The sequence below is a fragment of the Ambystoma mexicanum genome, chromosome 12 (genome assembly GCF_040938575.1).
Source record: "Ambystoma mexicanum isolate Mex_15411 chromosome 12, UKY_AmexF1_1, whole genome shotgun sequence".
Taxonomy (NCBI): Eukaryota; Metazoa; Chordata; class Amphibia; order Caudata; family Ambystomatidae; genus Ambystoma; species Ambystoma mexicanum.
In genome coordinates, this window is record NC_090936.1 from 928096127 (window position 1) to 928116475 (window position 20349).

Consider the following 20349-nt stretch of genomic DNA (forward strand, 5'->3'; position numbering starts at 1 on the left):
TCTGCCTAACTTTGTCTTTCCCTCCCTTTTTAATTACTAGAGTGCCATTTCGCTCCCACTTCATTTTGTGAGCTTAACTTATCCGGAAACTATTGGGAGTGGTCAGTGTTTGCCTGAACCATAGTAATTGCTGTCCTTTGTGTAATTATTTGATACTGCTCACTTGCTCTTGAGATAAATCTGGCTGCTCAGCCATCGCTACCACTTTTACTGTGTAGTACAGGCTTGTACCAAAGGTGAATTTGTACTGTCACTTGTAGTCCTAATTGTGTGTGGTGTTCCCAAAGGGTACTGCATATAATTCTGCCTAAACTGACTAAATGGATACAATTTGTAAAACCTTTATTGAAAAGGTTGGGGTTGGAGAAACTCCTGTTTGGCCCTATAGCTAAGATGGGAGCAGTCTCAAACGATAAACAAAACAGTCTTAGTGGAGTCCATCAAATTAAAATGGCCCATGCTAACAAAAACCGAATGCATGCCCTATCTCTTGCACAAAAAAGTGTAAAAAGGTGAAATGTATGCGAAGGAAAAATCAGTGTTCAAAAGAATAAAGGTAGTTGAACCAGGTCTCTTCCTCGCGTTAAACCTCACAGAGTAAGGCTGTCCTTTTAGGCAGGATGACACACGCTAGCTCGGATTCTAACACTCCAAGTAGTTTCAAACCGTGGAGGGTGCCTGGCCTTCCACCTTAAAATCTCTTTCTTGACTTTCAAAATTCTATTCCAACGTAAAGTTCACAAAGGTCCCTCTCTGCCAGGCTCAGACCTCTCACTTCACAGTTCCACACGAACTTGCAAAGGGGCTTATTGTACTTTGGGTCTCCCTCTGCTGGGTGCAGACCCTTTCGGATGACAAAGGCTTTTGAATGTGCGTGGCTCTCTTTACAGGCCACTGCAGAACCACTTTGACTCAAAGTTCATGTTTACGCTCACTTAATTCACTTTTGCCCTTTGTTCGCTCTTTAACTTCAAACAATGCACCTTTCACTGAGACTTTCCAATGGGCTACTCCTTTCGCCGGACTACTTTGCTTTAGCACAAACCAGTTTCTCAGGTCTCTTGCCAACTCTCCAGCTGTGTGCCCTTCTTTCTTGTTTTGCGATTTCCAATTTATGAGTCAAGGTTAGTACCATCACCCCCCCCCCAACTCTGCCGTTCACCCGGGTGGGTCGCTGGCATCCTTGAAACACAATGTAACCTTCACTTGTGGGATCTGGCCTTCTCCATGTGTCTTTGGCGGTTTATCTGGGGCAACAACCTCCAGTAGGGAAGCCTTGGGGTTTTCGGCCCTCTGCTCTTGTCCCTTGGTCCATTGCTCTGCTCCAGTAGGTGTGCATTTGTCACAGAGGTTCTGCTCGTACTCGTGTTCCGCCTGGCTCAGAGTGTGTCTTTTGGTGTTGCCTTTTATTCGTGTGAGGAGAACTAACTGGTATCAGGTGTAGACACTTAGGGTAAAGTGTCTGATTTCGCCTGACCCGACTAACGGGACATGTCCAGTACGATGTGATAGTTAGTCTGGTTACTCTCGGTCACCCTCTTCCTCGGCCCAGTGTTTGCATAAAAGCGGGAGGGGGGATTTGGGACTTCGGAAAATCCTACAAAATCGGATGGGATAGATGAGCAAAAAAGGGGGGAGTACCGCATCTCACCATTGGCTGTTTCACCCACACTCCCCAAAAAGCCCTCACCGAAGTGGTGATCCTCCCACACTGGTCCATCCCCAGGGTCTGCATCCAAAGGCGATTGCTGTGCCCTGGCCACCTGAGAGTGAGATCACCGGAGGCTAGCGGCTGAGACACCCTCTGGTTTCTCACAGAGTACAGGAGAGTGCTGAGTGAGAGTGTTGGGAAGAGAACCTGAGGGTACTGAGGAGGATTAATGCAGGAGGTTGCTAAGGGTTAAAAGTGCTGAGAAACAGAACAGAACGATTTTTTATTTGAAAAGGCCTCAAACCCACATGCAGAAGAGAGCAGAGTATGAGAGCATGTAAGAGCGCTGAGAAAGAGAAGACATGAGGGTGATGAGAAACATTGGGGTGCGTGAAGATGCTGTGAAGGAGCGTACTGGAGGGTGCTGAGAAGGCTAGTACAGGACAGTGTTGAGGGTGAGCATACAGGAACATTCTGGAGAAGATGGACATTACAAGAGGGCACTGAGAAGGAGTGTACAGGAGTGACCTGAGACTGAAAGGACAGGGGAATGTTGAGAACAAAAGTACAGGATGGTTCTGAGAACGCATGAGAGTGCTGAGAAGGAACATACAGGAGGGTGCTGATGAAGAGAGCACACATCTGCACCAAGAAGGAGCGTACACGAGATTGTTGAGGAGAAGCATACATGAAAGTTCTGAGAAACCGCGAATACCTGGATGTTGAGGATGCAAGTACAGGGGGAAACTGAAAAACTGAGTGCGTACAGAAGCATGCTGAGGATGATTAGTATCGTAGAGTAGTATTTCGAGCCTGCTTCTCCTCATGCTTCTCCTCGTGCCAGCCCCATCCATCCAAACCCTGCGGACAAGAAAAGGCTACTCAGGTAGTCATTACCGCCATACTAGGCCTCTCTGTGGGCAACCTGAGGGATAGTCCCAATTACCAGGGCATATGTAGTGATCATGTCTCTCTGAAGCGTCTATGGTTATGTGAACATCTGTCTGGCCGAGGCTTGTCTCTGTTCATTGGGCCCCTCAAGTTGCCTCATTTTCTTGTAGGTTCCTCAGGCTCCTGTCGTTGCTAATCGCTGTCTCTTGTGGAAACAGACTCTTCAGCAGCCATCGGGAAGAACGCTTCTTCTTCTTTATAGATGTTATATTTCCCCACCCCAACCTCAAATAACAACCGGCATGGGGATCCCTACTTCTAGATGATCTTTCGATGTGACCATGTTAAGGTGCCTTCATTTCAACTGAGTGGTCTGTGCTAGATCTTGGAACAGCATTAGTTTGGCCTCCTGTTATGTAGTACTGTTTTGCTTTCTGGCCTCTTGCGTTATCTCGTCCTTCTGGCAAAAATAGGGCACCCTGGTCAGAACTTCTGGGGATTGCTTGTTTTTCAGTTGGATAAAGTTTACATCTTTGGGTTCAGTCTAATATTATCTCATCCCTTTCTGGGAGTTGCAGGATGTCTCGAAACAGACCTTCCACAAATTCCCCCAGTTTCTGGTCTGGTACATGCATAGATATCCCACCGCTCTGTGTCTTTCTGGCCTACTACGAAAAATGTTATTTGTTGCTCCATGCAGTCAATTCTGAGAAGGCATCATGAAGCAAGACACCGACAACAGATTCAAAGTTCATAATAAAATGGTTTATTAAATCAAATGTCAGAATAGTAGAAACCTAACTTGCCCTATGCTAAGGTGGGATTTCCATAACTGACCGAAACTAAGGAAAGTCTGAGTCCGAAAGTTCAACTTAAAAGTCTGTCTGTGTCCAAAACCTATCCTTGCCCTCACAACTAAAGCTAGAAAATGTGTAGGGATGTCACTAATGAAAGAAATGGTGATCAACCTAGAGTTCTAAGCTTCTTCCAACTCTTAGCTTTTTTTTCAGCTCCCCTTCCCCAAGTTCAAGAAAGGTCCACATAATTCTCAAGGTTACCTCTCCCAAGTTCAACGCAACACATTTCCACAGAATCCTGAGGATTCCTTTCCCCAAGCTCAAAGCAACACAGTTCAAAAGAAAAGGGGTATTGAGGCTCCCTCCTCGGGACAGCATTTGCGGTTCCTCAAGTCTCAGGGTTCCCTTTCCCACGACTTCCAGGTAGTAACTGATACTGGTCTCAGTCTTTTAAGGCTTAACACAACTCCAGGCCAACTTGACACTCTTTCTGGATTGCATTAACAGTTCATTCACAGTGTGTCTCCTTGGTTTGTTTCACAATGTCTTTGGCTTTCACAATTCAGGGCTCCGTGGTCTAGGCACAGTTGTCAGACCACACGGTCCACCCATCACAGGTCACGCAACCATGAACCCTAGGCTCTTCATCCCACACAGGTTTTTCAGTATTTGCCCCTGTGTACTGATTCACATTCACTTAGCTTCTCTTTAGCGGGCTCTTGGCATTATATGCAGCTTCACACTCTCCTGGCGTCTCCTGGTTAGCCTCTTGCCTTTGCCATCATGTGTGTCACGTCGTATGCCAGTCTTTGGCCTTGCCACACTGTTTCCATACATAAAGTTCACTTTGAGGTGGTTTTAGGTCTTCCCCACTTTCTGTCGTGCTCTTTCACACTTGTACTCTTTTTCTGTGGGTTGCTTTCAAATGGGCACTTTACTTTTGGCTTTCATCAGCTATTAGCTTTGCCCATAAGTTTCATTCAGATCAATATTTACTATGAATATTTTAGCTTTGTTTTAAGTTTTCATTCAGTTTGGCATTCAATGTGTGTGATTTCACTTTGCTTCGAGTTTTCATTCAGTTCGGGATTCAATATGCATCATACGGCACTTTGGTACTTATGCATAGCCCCCTAGGAGCACCTCGGCTTTGAGTGATCTTTCTCTGAACCCACCGGTCTCTGGTGTTCGTATCAGGATGCTCCTAGGTTTCCCTTCTGCTTCACAGACAGGAGGACACTCCAGGTGCTTCCATGCGCCCACTGGCTGCTTCGCTCCTCATCCACGGATGCAGTCAGCGTCCTCTCTTCTTTCTCCCTCGGTTGCAGCACTGGCTGCTCTCTCCTGAGGCAGAGGCTGGCACACCTTTGGCAGCCTAATGGCCCGACTCACACTAGGCTCCACAGGTCTTCAGGGACATCTGCTGGCCTCCTGGCTTGCTTCCAGGTCCCACCACAGCTGCCTCCTCAGGAGAAGTGTCCCCTGATGGTCTCTCCCACACAGGCCTCCCTGTTGCTTGACAGGTTGTAGGTATGGACTCTCAATTGGGCTTGCCTGACTACAGTTAAAGGGACATGCCTGACCTTCGAAGTACTCTAAAGGAATCTTCTTCGTCCCATTGCTAGAGTGGTTAAATTAGGTTTTAGTGTTCATTGCTCTGTCGCCTCTTCCTCATCCCAGTACTGTCAGAGGTAAAATTTGGGCAAATGAGGGGAGAGGTTTTACAGTAGCCCATAAAGGTGGGGGAGGAGGGTTAGGCTGGTCTTTAGTAGGGAAAGGGGGATACCACATCTCGCCTGTTTTATCCTAGACCCCTCTCTTCTTCACCGTCTTTCTGGTGCTTCTAGAGTGGTAATATCCTTGTGCCTTTTCCAGGTCAGTGGGACAGGGATAGCAATACTCATAACTGCCGCTGGGATAGAGGGTTCTCCCTGAAAGGGAAATGCAGAATTACTGCATCTAGCCTGAGGACATCTCACTCCCAATCCCCAAGGAGCCTCCACCCAGGTTATCCTCCCTTGCTTCTCCACCCCCAGGGTCGGGATCCAAGGGCAATGGCCTTTTCCTGGCCACCTGAGAAGAGGACCCAAGGGGAGTAGATGTGAGGGCGCGCTCAGGTGTCTCACAATTCTCTGCTTGAGGAGAGCTTGTTCGTGGGCTTGCTCTCCTGCTGTCTTCTCCACTTCCTCCGGTTGGGTTTCAACTGCCTTTTATATGCCTGTTGAGTTCTGCTATTGACCCCGTGAGCTTGTCTGTTCTGCTGTGGATTTCTTGTTGCAGCTCGAGGCGCATGGCTCTCGGGTCCGCCCTGATTGTTAGGATATCCAGCGATTCCTATATTTGTTTTGATCCGGACTGTTAGGGACAATTCTCATTCATGGCTAATTTCCCTTACCTAGTGAGTCCCTCAGCAGCTTTGCTGGATTTCTGGGGTTTATTTTTTTTTTCTTTCGTAAGACCGAACTGTCATTACTGTCAAAAAGTGATCACGTATTAACCCATGGTAACGTCTTTGTTTCGCAACACTGGTCTGTCGAAGACTACTGTACTTACCTTGACTTGACCTGAACAAAAGGAATTGGTTGTGTGTAGTATATTTAGAGTGTGGTTTTATCTAATAGAAGTGAAGTGTTTTGTGAACAGATGGTTTAAAAATAAATGTACTTATATTTTTTAGCCAGAAACCTTTGAGTCAGTGTTTGCTTGAGTCAGTGATTATTGTCCTTTGTGTAATCCCTACTACTGCTCATTTGCTCTTGAGATAAGTCTGGCTGCTCAGCCATCGTTACCACTTTACTGTGTAGTACAGGCTTGTACCAGGCTTGTACCAAAGGTGAAATTGTACTATCACTTGTAGTCTTAATTGTCTGTAGTGTTCCCTAAGGGTACTGCAGATGATTCTGCCAAAAACAGACCTGTTTTCACAGAACTTCTATAATATCCTCAGTACCATATAGGTAAAATCGGACACTGGAAGAGCTCTGCATCCCATGTCCCAAACATGAAGGACATGTGTCAAAAATGAACCCTCTCAGTATTCACAAAACCGCACTTTGTACAGAACTCTCCTCTGAGTTTGAAACATTCTCAGACATCTAGGCCCTAGGCCACTAGTGTGCTCATATCCTTCAAATACTGCATGCTTCAACCACGCTCAACAAAAGAAGCAGTGATTGTAAGCTTAGGTGCCGATTTCCAGTACTTATTAAATACGCATTTTTACATAGTGTATGGCAGTAGAAGTAAAATATTCTAGGTGTGAACGGGTACATTTTTGACTGACATTTTAAAAGCAGCTTCCAAAGGGTAGATCCTTACTGGATGTGCATATAACTATATTAGTAAAAATGTTTGACAGTCCTGAGCTGTGCTGCATCAGACAAGGATACAGTGCTGCAAAGTCAAACCAATGACAGCTGCGCACTGTACTAAACACCTTTTGACATGAACAACCACAGCCGTAAGCACTCGTCTGCAAGGAGAACTCCCACCAGAAAATATTGTAAAATAGTTAGTTTGTGCATGTTTGTCACCCTCTGCAAGAGGAGTATATTTTATGTGCCTTGTGATTTCATGCATTTACGTAGTGCTAAAGTCAAGAGTCGATATAGTAAAAAAATGACAGTGCCATTCTGGAAGGGAAGACAATCTCCATACAACCCTCATGTGCCCTTTAAGAATTCATTTTTAAAGTGTCTTCATCAGAGGAAACATTTTACTGTAGGCCAAGGGTTGCTGGCTGTAAAAGGGAATGGGATGCTCAGTGTCTCTCATTAATCCAAAAGGTAATCCTTCCTTCAAGCAATAAATCCCATTCTAATAAGTAGGTAATCGTTCCGTAGCAGTGATCAAACAGTATCTATTCTTATTACTTCCCAATCCCCAAGGAGGACTAGAGCTTTGGCTTGTTCCAGATATAACATTATTAAACTATTTGATAAGATAAGCAAAAGTTGTTCAAGAAGATCACCATATGTACCTGCATTCATGAATGTGTTTTGTTGTCTTGACTTTAGAAATGTATACTTGTATACTGATAAGAGTTGCTTACAAAAAATTACCTCATGTTTTTGGTGGAAAGCCCCTATAATCTTACCAGCTCAAGGTTCTAATTCATGGTTGTGGTGCAGCCCAAGCAGTTTTAACCAAGTGAACAGCAGTCATGCCTGCCTGACTCCGGGGACTAGTAGCAGACAATTATTTCTTTCTGCATCATAAGTTAATGCATTTCCTTTCCGAAGAATAAGTCTTACAGCATATTTACTGTAAACCCCTCTAGATACGTCCCACAACTTGAGTCTACTGAATGAGAAGCCTCATTTGTATCCTCTAAGTAAGCTTTTCTTTTGTTTGTGCTGTTCTTGACACCTCACTGACGTCTAGTTATTAAGGGCAAAATCAAATAGCAGCCACTGTTAATACACATTTGGATAAGCGCTTTGGGGAAGTGTTTTGGGCTGCTGTCTCGCTGTCCTGCTGGCTGATTCACAGCATTTTTCAGACAGAAAGCATCGTGAAGACATCGCGAGTGAAGCGAGCGTTAAGCTGCTACCACGGACATATCCAGCCTTTGATTGGCTGGTACGAAATTTGAACTTTACCTAACTTTACCTACGGTCCCTCAGACGCTCCTATTGGCTTATCGCCGATTGTTGCTTACCAACGGCATAGTTATCGTTGTTTTTTGTGTTTTTTTTTTTAGTTTTCTGCCCGCCCCCCAACCCGGAAGCACCCAAAAGCACTGCACGTGCGCATTTGGATAAGTGCTTTGGGAAGTATTTTGGTCTGCTGTCTCGCTGTCTAGCGAGATAGCGAGGAAGCGGGGTATTGTTGATTATTCTTCATTTTCATTTTTTTATTTTGTGGTATTTCATGCTATTTTATTTTTCTTTATTTAATTATAATTTATTATTGTGCTGGTCTGTGAGGCGGCATTCCTTTTCTTTGTTTACCCAGGTTCATGCTACTTAAAGAGCAGTAGTTGAACCCTGTCGGAACTGAGTAATTGACTTATTTACTTATTTGTTTATTTATCTGTATATTTACTATAACTTATTACTGTATTAGACCGGCTGCTGAATGACCCATTATACTCTGACCACCAGTATGCCACCCATTTTTGAGTTACGAGCAAAACTGGATGGTCAAGGTCGCGACAATACATCTAGAAAAGCACTCTTACAGAGTCGCTTAACAACTTTACTACCGAGCGCTGGTCGTACAAGTTCTAAGCATTCAGCTTCAGTGTCTAACGATATTAGATTATGCCCAAGCGAGAGAAGAGTTCCCGAGGGTGAGGGCAATGTCGACTGTGTGTTCCATTCCACCCAATCTGTCCCTTTGGTGGCAAGCCTGGGAGATCAGCCACCTGGTAACATGAGTCCTGACTCCTCACAGGCTAACGCACCAGGAACCACAAATGTTGAAAGCACTTCGAATGGTGCTCCTACAGACACCACGATAATGGCCGCCTGTCTTTCTGAAGACACGCAAACACTATCATCTGACTTACCGGGTGATAAAATGCCTCAACCTGTTTTATGTTCCGTTCTGGCCCAACAAAAATTGAGGCAAGCTCATGCGCATTTGACAATGATAGGGGAAATTGAAGAGGAAGACATTTAACTTATGAACCTCACAAATAAAACTGAGGAAGAAACCAATGAAGTGTTATATATTTGCTCGAACACTGGTGACCTAATTCAGCTGGAAGCCGGTGATAAAAGTTGCTCCGGAACATATATAGAAGCCCGATCACCTGTGCTGTCACAGGGTGCAGAGCATGCAGCAGAGTCAATAACCTCACCTATAAATAATGCAAATCCCCCTATCGAATCTGTGGATGAATCAGTCTCATATATAGCCCCTACACCGAGGCAACCACGTTTTGATCAGGGTGCCCGGGTCTCCGATTTCTTTCTGAATCCCATCTACAAAGATAGGAGTGCTTTCCCTGAGGCTCCGGCCTTGAATAATACTCTTGTGGCTATGAACACGGCTCTATTGGCCATTGCAAAACTATATGAGGTCTTGGACTTGAAAGTTTCCAAACAGACCGCCTATATTGAGCAACTACTTCTAATAAACTCAAAGATTGAGTGTCAATCCAAGATGGACCCGCAAGTTCCTAAGCTGAATAGTGACTAACTCCTACAGTCAGCTTTCACGCATACACTTGAGGCCGATTGTATTTGCTCTTTGCCCATGCAGCCGACCACCGAGCCGAACGAGCACGCTCAACTTAAACATCGCGGGGGAGGCCAAGCCTATTACCAATTGCCCTAAGGTGGCTGAGACCTCAACATCTGCCTCATTAGTGGCCTCAACCTGTCCCACAGTTATCGTTACTTCTGCAGCCATGTTACAGAACAAGAAAGATCGGCCTCTGCAAGCCCCAGCTACCACAAATATATTTGAAGTTTTTAGTACGGTAGCTTCCAAATCCAGCAGCTCACGAGCAAGTAAAAAACGAAAAGTGCTAGTTGCTAAATCTCAGATACCTAGCTCAAAGTTTCCCACCAGAATTAAACGGAAGAATTTAATGGACACGCTTACAGATCAGTCTTGTATAATTGCTTCCAAGTCCAGCACACATGCTCAGGTTGTAGAGCAGAGGGTTGTTACAGAGTTGCCATACAAACCATTAGATGATTTGGCGCAGATGGTGACAAGAATTGAAAATCAGCGAGCCCCTCAGTCAAACTTGTCGGAGGCAACTCCACTAATGTCTTCTGCTGTGACTGCGATGGCCGCAATTGAGACCCATGAACAAGACTCCAGTGCTCCGGGCATGCCTGTATTGGCAGCAATTCAGAAACAGATCCAAATATCAATTGAATCTTATCTAAAGCTTCGGCCCAGTCAACCACGGCAGTTGTCAATGGGTGAGCAATGTAGTTTACAACAATCAATAATTCCAGTACATCATGCCACAGCTCAAAAAATTAATTCTAATACTGTGCAAAACATAAATATGAACGATCTTTCAGTGCAGATCGCCTCAAATACTGGAGCTGCTCAGAAAGCTGACTGTCATACAAATGACTTACAAGAAGAGATCAGGGCTTCGGTTGAGGCATATTTGGCACTGATTCTCAAAGAAAACCCAGCCGATAATCATGAACATCAACCAATTTCAAATCTGGTGCCAGTCTCAAGACAAGAGTTACGGGACGAAATTAAAGTGTCATTCGAAGCCTATGTCCAGCAGTCAAAAACCATTAACCAAAATGTGGTGACGGAAAAAGGGTTTCCCTTACTTATGCCCTTACTAAAGGGGCCCCAACCAGCCTCTTCTACCCATCAGGAGAGGTGGGCACGATCCCCAGCTAGATTGACAAACCAGACAAGAGATCGATCTGCTCAGAATAAAGAAAAAAAAGACCAGACTTACCATCGCTTCATTATTAAGTGCCGGGACACGCCATTTAAAACATATGATTTAAACCGGTCCAGTGTTCTCAACATCTGTGCAGAAATTCCGGCCTTATCCACTATATCATCGGTGGATATTGAGCAGATTGAATTTATAAACCATACCGATTTGTCCTCGGCCCGGTTATATATACCATCATCCTTGGTGGCAGAGACATTTTGGCAGGCTAGAATGTTCTTATTTGATTTGGGATTTAGTCGAACACAAGAAACCCCATCTGACCCTCCTATGTTGCAAGGCTATATGTCCCGAATTTTTACATCGACTTGTAATAATCCACCCCAGCAAGGTTTTTCAGATCAAACAACGCCTGCATAACTATGCACAGATATGAAAGCCTTAAGTGTGATCTCCTGGAACACTAGAGGGCATCGTCACCTTAATTCCGTTTCCACTGGGGAACTGATTGACATCGATATTATAGCCCTCCAGGAAACTTGGCTTTTATTGCCTCCTATCTGGGACTCACATGTAATTTTGTTCACACCGGCAGAAAAAGGAGGCTTATTGTTAGCGGTCAAAAAAAACAAGTGGTTTACAACCAAAACCTTTCCAGTCTCCTTCACCATCCTTTCAAGTGGTTAAATTCTTTACCAGTCATCAAAAATTAGCAATAGTAAATATTTATTGGTGCCCCAACACGTTAAAATCTGATGATTTTTTTGCCCAGCTGGTGAATATATTGGATTTCTTAGCCCTAGAGGCCGGATTGATGTATATTGCAATATTAGGTGACCTTAATCTCCATCTCATACCAGATGGGGATGTGGAATTAACAGGTGATGAGTTGACTTGGTCTACAATTATGGCGGAGCGCAACTTTCTCATGATAAACGGCAATGTGAGGGGTGACAACCCCACCCAGGCAACTTGGCAAAGAGGCACTCAGCATGCCATAATAGATTGTTTTCTTCAATGCAAATGTATTTAATTGTGTGCAGAAGCTGGAGGTGATACAGACTAATCTAAGTGACCATAACAAGCTATTGCTATCCATTCAGATCAGAAAACCCCAATCAATGCTGTCAATGAATGAAAACATATCAGATATTGTAGTTAACAACGGGGGTAATAGACTGAAATGGAATCTAGCAAAATTACAAAGCCTCGACCAAAATCTTGAAAAAATGTATCAAAGCCCTGGGTTGATGGAAAAAGATTATATACTTGCCATGCAGATGTTTAACGAATTGATAGAGGTAACGGTTTTATTAAGCAACAACTTATTCATTTTTTGATTCGGATATTAAATATAAAAAAGTTGGGCAAAGACATGAAATTTGGCAGATAATGAAGTTGAATAAGGTCGACTCTGCAATCAAAATTAGATCACTAAAGCAGAAATACAAAAAGTGGCTTAAAAATAGAAGAGCCAAGCAATATGAAATGGACGGGGCGGCCATGCTGAAGCAACTTGTCACCAAATCTACTGCCGGCATTTGGGCCCTGCTTAATCACACCGCAGAGAACTCCCAAACCATTACCCAAACTAATTCAATATCGGCTGAGACATGGCAGATGTATTTTCAAAACCTATATCTTTCACCCTTTCGTGATAGGCGACTAGGTCTGCAATCAGATATATCAGCCCATGGGTTTTTATTTGACATCGATGACATAAAACTCTGCATCACAAAACTGAGCACTTCTCGAGCTCTAGGTCCTGATGGACTACATAATTCTATGCTAAAAATGTATGTCAATGAATGGGCAGGAATTTTATATCGTATTTTTGCCCAAGTCATTAAATCAGGCTTCATTCCCGAGACTTGGAAAAAGTCCATCTTGCCCATTTTCAAAAAGGGTGATCGAGCGGATCCCAGGTCCTACAGACCAATAGCGCTACTAGAATGAGCGGGCAAATTGTTTGCCAAGTTGCTATTAAATGTATTTAATACTTGGCTGAACTGTAAGACTCTCCGAGATCCATTCCAGACAGGGTTCTTACAGGTCATAGGCACTGCAATTAATATCATTACTCTTTCAAGCATCATTCAGAAAGCCTACTAGTGCAAACAGCATCTATATTTTGCATTTATTGATTTTAAAATGGCTTTTGATGCTGTCCCCAGAGAGCTCCTGTATAAAAAATTGGTTGACGCTAACTGCCCATTGAAAATTCTGAAATGGATCATTCAATTGCATACAAACACTACGATCCAGCTGAGATTGACAAAGGGCGGATTGTTAACTACCCCTATTGAAACCGCTAGAGGCCTGAAACAGGGATGTTTGCTGGCGTCAGCTTTATTTAACTTCTTTCTTTCAGATGTTCATCAAACCTTTGCCAAACTGATCACTGACTCTCCAAAAATCATGGGGGTGCAAATTCAGTGGCTATTATATGCCGACGATATGGTATTAATGTCACACACCCCCAAAGGTTTGCAGAACTTACTGGGTGCCTTGGATCAATGTACCCAAGCAAATGGTATAACCATCAACATTGCCAGAACAAAAATAATCCAATTTGGTACAAGAAAACAAAAGTCTAGCTCGGCTACAATGGCCATTGCAAAACTGTCAAATTTCTGTTACAAATGCTTATGTGTATCTGGGCATGATTATATCCAATCAGCGTGCGCATGACCAGTATAACAAACAAGGTCTGCTTGAATTACAAATGTCTATCTCGCAAGCCCGTATTATTAAGGCCAGATACTGCAAATTCTCTATTCTACTGATAATTACTTATTTCAAACTAAAAGTTATTCCGGTTATTTTGTATGGTGCCGAGACCCAGAAAATAATGACCTATTCTTATTGGGCCTTGAGAGAAGGTCGATTCTGGAGGCAGGTGTTAAATTTGCCTAATTCTCAACCGCTCCCACTTTTGAGATATGAACTGGGTTTAATTTCGGTTTATGCAATTTATAAATGGAAATTATGTGCACTATATCGCAAATGTTAATTGAATCAACTGACAAAAGGAATCACCAACATTATCTCTACTTATCTGCTGAGTTCATTAGATACCTTTCCAAAAATGTGGCGTTTAAAAGTTCAGTCTATTCTAAAAAAAAGGCACAAGTAGATGCAATCTTGTTAATGGAGAACCCAAATAGAGCAAAAACGAAAATTTGGGAATCTGACTGGATATGTACTCGTATGGCTGTGCCAATTACAAAAACTTTTTGGAATACCCATTTGAATTGAAACGCTATAATAATGTGGCAAATTACATGGTAATATCACTAAGCCCAAGCCATCGCGATGGCTTTATGAGATTTAGGCTGAATCTATGGTTGACAAAGGATGTGTTGAATAGACGTAGCAATGTTGTTACTGTTTTGCGTTGTCGATTCTGTAAACAGTATGCAGAAACTCTGAAACATTTATACTCTGAATGTGAAGAATTGCTATTAGTCCGCTGTGTTCATTTTAAGCATCTATTTACTGAATATCGGGACCTAACAGAGAAATTATGGGATCTATTATTTTATGCCAAGAGAAAGGCAGTGAGATATGCTGTTGTAAATTACCTCCATCAAATGAAACTTGCAATGTATGTACCCCCGAAATGATTGTTTTGAGCGTGCTCAATTATTAAGGAGGATACTTGAAAATGATTTGTTTTGTTTCAGCCTTTCTTGTTTTTATCATGATTGCATAACTGTTGTCGTAATGTCTTGATGTTCTTGTATTTGATTTTAATTTATAATATTAATGTTTTTTTTCATTTACTTATCACTTTTCTATTGTAATTTTTTTGTGTATTATTAAGTTGAAAGATCTCGCGTTTCTCGCGACCAAAACAACTAAATAAAAAAAAATACACATGTTTGCAGGAGAGTATTCAGAATTTAAAATACAATTATGGTTATTCAAGAACTGCATGTACCAATGTGGTGCTCAGCATGATATGTTATGTATACTGTCAAATGTTTACCTCGCTTTTTTCTATTTGTGCAGGTTATCTTTGGATGCAGTATCGCATGCTTCTCCCGTTCTTCTGCAACTTTTCCTCAGGAGCATTTTCATTGCTAATGACATCAGCATTAGAGAAGGGGCTCTCTTCTGTGAACGTCTGTGTACCAATGGGGTTCTGTACATGTGGCAAGTAGGTGACAATGTTGAATTTGATTTTATCACAGTTCCGTTGGCAGAGTATTCAAGATGCTATCAAATTGCAGTTTGACCATAGTTTAATTTAATTGTTCCATTGGGCCACTATTGTGAATTCAGCAACACCTAAAATCTGTTTTATAATAATTATTGTACTGCACCTACGTGGATAGACTTTATGTTCATATGTTGCCCCACCAGAGGTCCATTTTACAAGAGTAGTCATGTCATGCGATGGATGTTATGCAAGATATCCTACCATAAATGCTTAGCACCCTAATGCCACTCCAGGACCCAAGAAATATGCATGGGTACAATTATAGCGCACACACACTACTTGGCAGTATAGAGTGGACAAGAGGGTAGGATTAATTCTAAACCTTCAGCCATCATCTTATTTGTATTGCTTAAGTCACGCCGAGTTGGACGGCTATGCCCAGACTCCATTCCGAAAGTCTGCTATGATGACTTCCAATGAGGCTGAAACAGGTCTGAGGTTGCTTGTGATCTTGTTCCAATTGGACGTGATGAAGCAGTTTGGGCTTCACTGCTCCTTTTTAGGCAGGCCCAATAATGATTTTCATATGGACTTTCCCCTTTCTGTAATTGCTTTCCATGTTGAAGAACAATGGTCTGGAGAGTTGTCCAGAGCAATTGCCAGTGGTCAAGATTAATTCTAAACCTTCCAGCCATCACTTCCTTTGTTTTGCCATGGCAGGACTTTGCCACAATGTTAACTACCTGACAAGTACTCTAATAGAGGTGGGTGGGGCAAATACTCATTAGTGCTATTGTGAATCCTGAGAAACCCAAGATCTGGCACAGGCCTGTTGTGAATCCTGATAAATACAAGGTGTGGGAGAGACCTGTCGTGAATCCTGAGAAACCCAATGACTGGGAGACACCTACATGTGATTGCTGCAAGACTTGCTGTGAGTAACTACTATTCTTGAGACATCAAGGTGAAAGTAAAGCAGGATGAAGGACACCAGACTGTGAGTTACTACTAAAATAACCCTCCCAGAGGAATACTTTTGTTTTGTTGCATTAGAATAGGGTTGGCCTTTCAAGATTAGGTTTGTGAACCTTTGCTTTGGGCCACAGTCTTGGAACATTTGTGTTATTGGTTTAGAGGGCCAGACAGACAGATTTATTAACATTATGTGTTGGATCTTTTGTTGGCCATTAATTTTGAGACTTCATAGGATAGGGCATCTCACGTAGAGACAAGGATTTGTAAGAGTAGGTTGACAGCTTCTGTTCAACCATCAGAAGTTAGTTTAACATGCTTGTGTCAGTGCTCAGCGATATCACACCAACAAACCTTAGCACCTAGCTTATGGTAATGACTGCAGTCTTCAGACTGCCCTTTCCCTCATCAATCAGACGTGGATTGGTAGGAGTACGGGAAGAACACATGGTTCTTTTGCTTGAAGGACATTTTCATGTGCTACTACGACCTATGCTTTGTGTTCGCTTTCATTCCTTGCTGTGCGATTTTAGGATATGCCGTCCTTTGCCGTCTGTATTTTCTTTGACATGGCTTTAACATAGCTTCGGTCACCGTGACACTGTGTAAGTCTGAAAGTCAGACCACTGCCGAGTCATAAACAGGCTTTGTGTCCTTAAGGACTTTGCACAGAGACATAAACCTAAGCTTTTGGTGGAAAGAATCCTTTTGGTATACATGGCATAAATGAGGAACCGGCCGCCCTGCAAAATTCAGGTTGTTTTGCTTGCTTTTCAGCTAGCTTTTTCTAAGCCTGGCAAATTCAGATTTCTGACATGCAACCCCTCCCAAATGTTAGTTGAGGGCTTAGGGAAGGGAAGTAAATAGAAGGGCTTTGCCGTCTGTTTTCTTGGGCGTGGCCTCAACATGCCTTGGCTCACCAAATTCCAGACATACCCCAGGTGCGCCAAACACCTCTGTTCAGCTTTCTCAACTTTCAATACAGTTGAGTCCCACAAGAAAATGTATAAATGTTTGGCCCAATTGTACACATTTCTCCTTCACCTTTTCATTACCATACCTTCCTGAGCTATTTATCGATCTTCTGACCTCATCCCAAGTATCTACCCATCTTTCGTCCTCGCTACCACTACTGCATGTTCTATCCTCATTTGCCTCTTGTACAAGCAAAGCACTTTGATGCCATAACCCATGCCAGGAGGGGATATACAATGCAAGGTAACATAACATATGTGGTAGTCATACGTCCCGTCCCCTTTCCTCCATACTCTATGGGGCGTGTGTTAGGCAGAATTATATGCAGTACCATTTGGGAACACCACACACAATTAAAACTACAAGTGACAATACAATTTCACTTTTGGTACAAGCCTGTACTACACAGTGAAGTGGTAGTGATGGCTGAGCAGCCAGACTTATCTTAAGAGTAAGTGAGCAGTATCAAATAGTTACACAAAGGACAGCAATTACTATGGTTCAGACAAACATTGACTCAAGGTTTTCAAGTAAAAGAATATACATTTATTTACTCTTTACTTGTATAACATTTCACTATAATAAAGCAGTCTAAAAATCCCACTCTTAACACACCCCACCACTCCCAATACGTTCCAGACAAGTTAAGCTCACAAAATGAAGTGGGAGCAAAATGGCACTCCAGTAATTTAAAAGGGAGGGAAAGACAAAGTTAATAGAAATTGAACCACACCAACAGGTAAGTACTCTGGGCATTTGAGCAAGAGGGACTACAGTGATAGAATCAGGGAAAAAAAGGCTTGGGGCAAAAGTCACTAGGTCAAAAATCTTTTGCTCAAGATCACACGGTTCAGAATAGTTTGCGGTAAAGTTCGGGCCACTAGTTCCGGATGGAGTTGGTCAGCAGAAAAGTTGGTTGAAAGAGAAGGACAAGCCCTCGGGTTAGAGAAGGATTTCACACTCTTTCCCCGCGGCTGAACGAAACGAACAACCGGATTTGCACAGTACTTTAAAACGGAGAGGGAGCTGTAACTGAGTCAGACGTTCCTCACGGTTCCTGAAGCGACTGTCGGACTGACACGAAGTAGGAAGATTGGAGGGTCCTGCACTACCCAGGGAAGAAACCAGCAGCAGAGCAAAGCAACAAATAAAAGGTGAGCTCCTTAAAACCCAAGCAGGGTCCGACCTTCCTAGCTATCCAGCCCACTGTAGCTCTGTACAGCGAATACGACCAGAGGAGGGGTCCTGGCTTGAAGTTTGTGCGAAATGGTTGGTCCCACCAGCTCAAGGGAAGAAGATTCCTGGAGGATCCTCTCTGGTCATCGGATTCTGAAGATTCGGACCTGCAGCAGGGCTTCACCGGGCAGTTCAGTCATTGTAGGGGTCCTCTTCTGTCAGCTCCTCGTCGGTTCTTTCGTTCCAGTGGCAATCACACAGCAGGGTGGCTGTCCTGGCAAGGACATTCACCCAGCCATTCAAACAGGAGTGCGACTTGGGTTACCAAGGGAACCCATGGCAGGGGTCCTAAGACCCCTCCCTCGCATCCTGCCTACCCAGACTTTTAGGCACCTTAAGGAGGGCTTCTGTGCAGAAGCCCGCGAAAAGACTGCGAACAAAGGGACCAAACCTGGTTTGGCGCGCAGAGTAAAACACAAGGAATACTTTTATAAAAAGAAATGGTGAATAAACCCAGCCGGAGCCGAAATAAAATATATTTGGTCAAGCGGGTTTATGTTTGAGACTAATAAAATAGCCTAAAACAATACCATGGTTATTTAAGATAACCGTGGTATAAAAAATGGGATAGTTACCACTGCCACCAGCCAAGTCTTGATGAAAAGGGAGCAAAGCAGTGCTCCAAGAGAAACAGACAAAAAGGGATAAAAGTTAACCCTTTACAATACTCCATGTAAGATGGGATGTACTGAGTCTGTGGTGTAAAGAGACTATATAAAGTTAATGGCAACTTTACATGTTTCTGGGAGACAGTAGTCAGTCCCAGAAAAATTGAGTCAGTGGAAAGTCTGAAAGACAACCCTGTGTCACTGCACTGAAGGTGCTGTGTAACACACAAAAAGACGATGCCCATGGAGTAGGTGAAGCTCCAGAGCCCAAGATCACACAAATGGTCAAAACACACACAGCAAAACACATGCAAGAGTGGGCAAAAGGCTCACACTCTACCAGGTGAAGAAAAGAAACCCTAGAAATCCAGCAAAGCTGCTGAGGGACTCAGTAGGTACGGGAAATTAGCCATTTTGGAGAATTCTCCCTAACAGCGTGCCCCTGTAGGGATAGGATTGGAGCCTTTTTTCCCCACATAAAATGCATTTCCCCTTTAAATGTAAGACGCTTGAGGGCACGTAAGCACGCTCCACTGACCCTCCCCTCCGGCACCCCACTTTAGTCCCCTTTTTTCGCACCGACGAGACAGGACCCATTCTCACTGTGGTCATGTTCATTGTTTTTTAAATCCACAATGCATTTGACAGGGGTCTTTCAAAATCTGATTACGGAGGTGATAGCGCAAATGCCAGTGCATCCTCCCCTGCCAGCACATCCACCAATGCCAGTGCAACACTGGTGCCAGCGTAGCCATCAGCACCCCCGTTCCTACGGTAGTCCCGGCCGAGCAGGTGGTGAGCATTCCCCCGGCGCAGCAGGGGTTTATAGTTCCTGGGGAAGGGGCCCTGTTACCAGTGTAGCCCTACCATCAGGTTCCTTTCCTACCAGCCTGCTTACAGCAACGCCGGACCTCACATCTTCACAGGGGTACTATCCGCAATCTATCGGGGCAGACAAGCAAGACATAGATGAGGAAGAGGACATGGAATTCTCCGCTTCAGCTAGGGCATTCCATGACCGAATGGAGGGACTGGCAGAATATTTGTGGGGTTCCATCAGAATGAGGGGTTCTAGCAGAGAACTTGACTTTAAGGGCTGCAAATAAGTTGGGTATTCCTCTGAAAAAGGATGTGGTTACTCCGGCAAAGGAGGAGTGGTACAAGCCACACACCACACATCCGGTTAACAGGCAGCTGGATGCGAAGTATAGACAAGCAGAAGCTAAGGTGATTTTGTTGTCATCCCACCCGCAGCCTCATTCCTCAGTGATGGAAGCGACCTCCATGTATTCCAAGCCACAATCAGCAGCAGCTTCAGGGTCCTCTGTGCAAGCTCTCCTCTCTAGAGAGATAAAATCCTGGAGGCATTTGGTAAAAAAGTGTACCTGAACGCAGGGCTACATCTACATCAAGCTAATGCAGATGCTACTAGTCGAATGGTGTGGGGCAAACTCTGTTCGGCTGTGCTTGGTAATGAAAGTGCTGGTTGGACTACTGCTAGGGTAGGTGTAGTTAGGCTTCCCTGCAGCCCAGAAACATGAAAGAGAAAATGACTACACCACATTTCATGCACATGCCCCTAACTGTTATGAGCTCATTGGCTCTGAACTGTACAGGAGCAGCCGAATGCCTCTGCAGGAAGTTCTGCCCCCCTCTCACCTGTTTGTTGGAAGCCTGAGATTGTACCATGCTTGACACCCGCAGTTGTGACCATACCACGG

The 20349-nt window shown here is 43.8% G+C and overlaps 1 protein-coding gene across 1 annotated transcript in view; it reads left to right on the forward strand.

Moving 5' to 3' along the window:
- CFAP54 (cilia and flagella associated protein 54) overlaps positions 1–20349 on the forward strand; it is a 3669934-nt gene that overhangs the window by 1612608 nt on the left and 2036977 nt on the right. The window contains exon 25 of the mRNA XM_069629416.1: positions 14687–14834. Coding sequence (XP_069485517.1) covers positions 14687–14834 — 148 coding nt within the window. The remainder of the gene's footprint in view (positions 1–14686; positions 14835–20349) is intronic.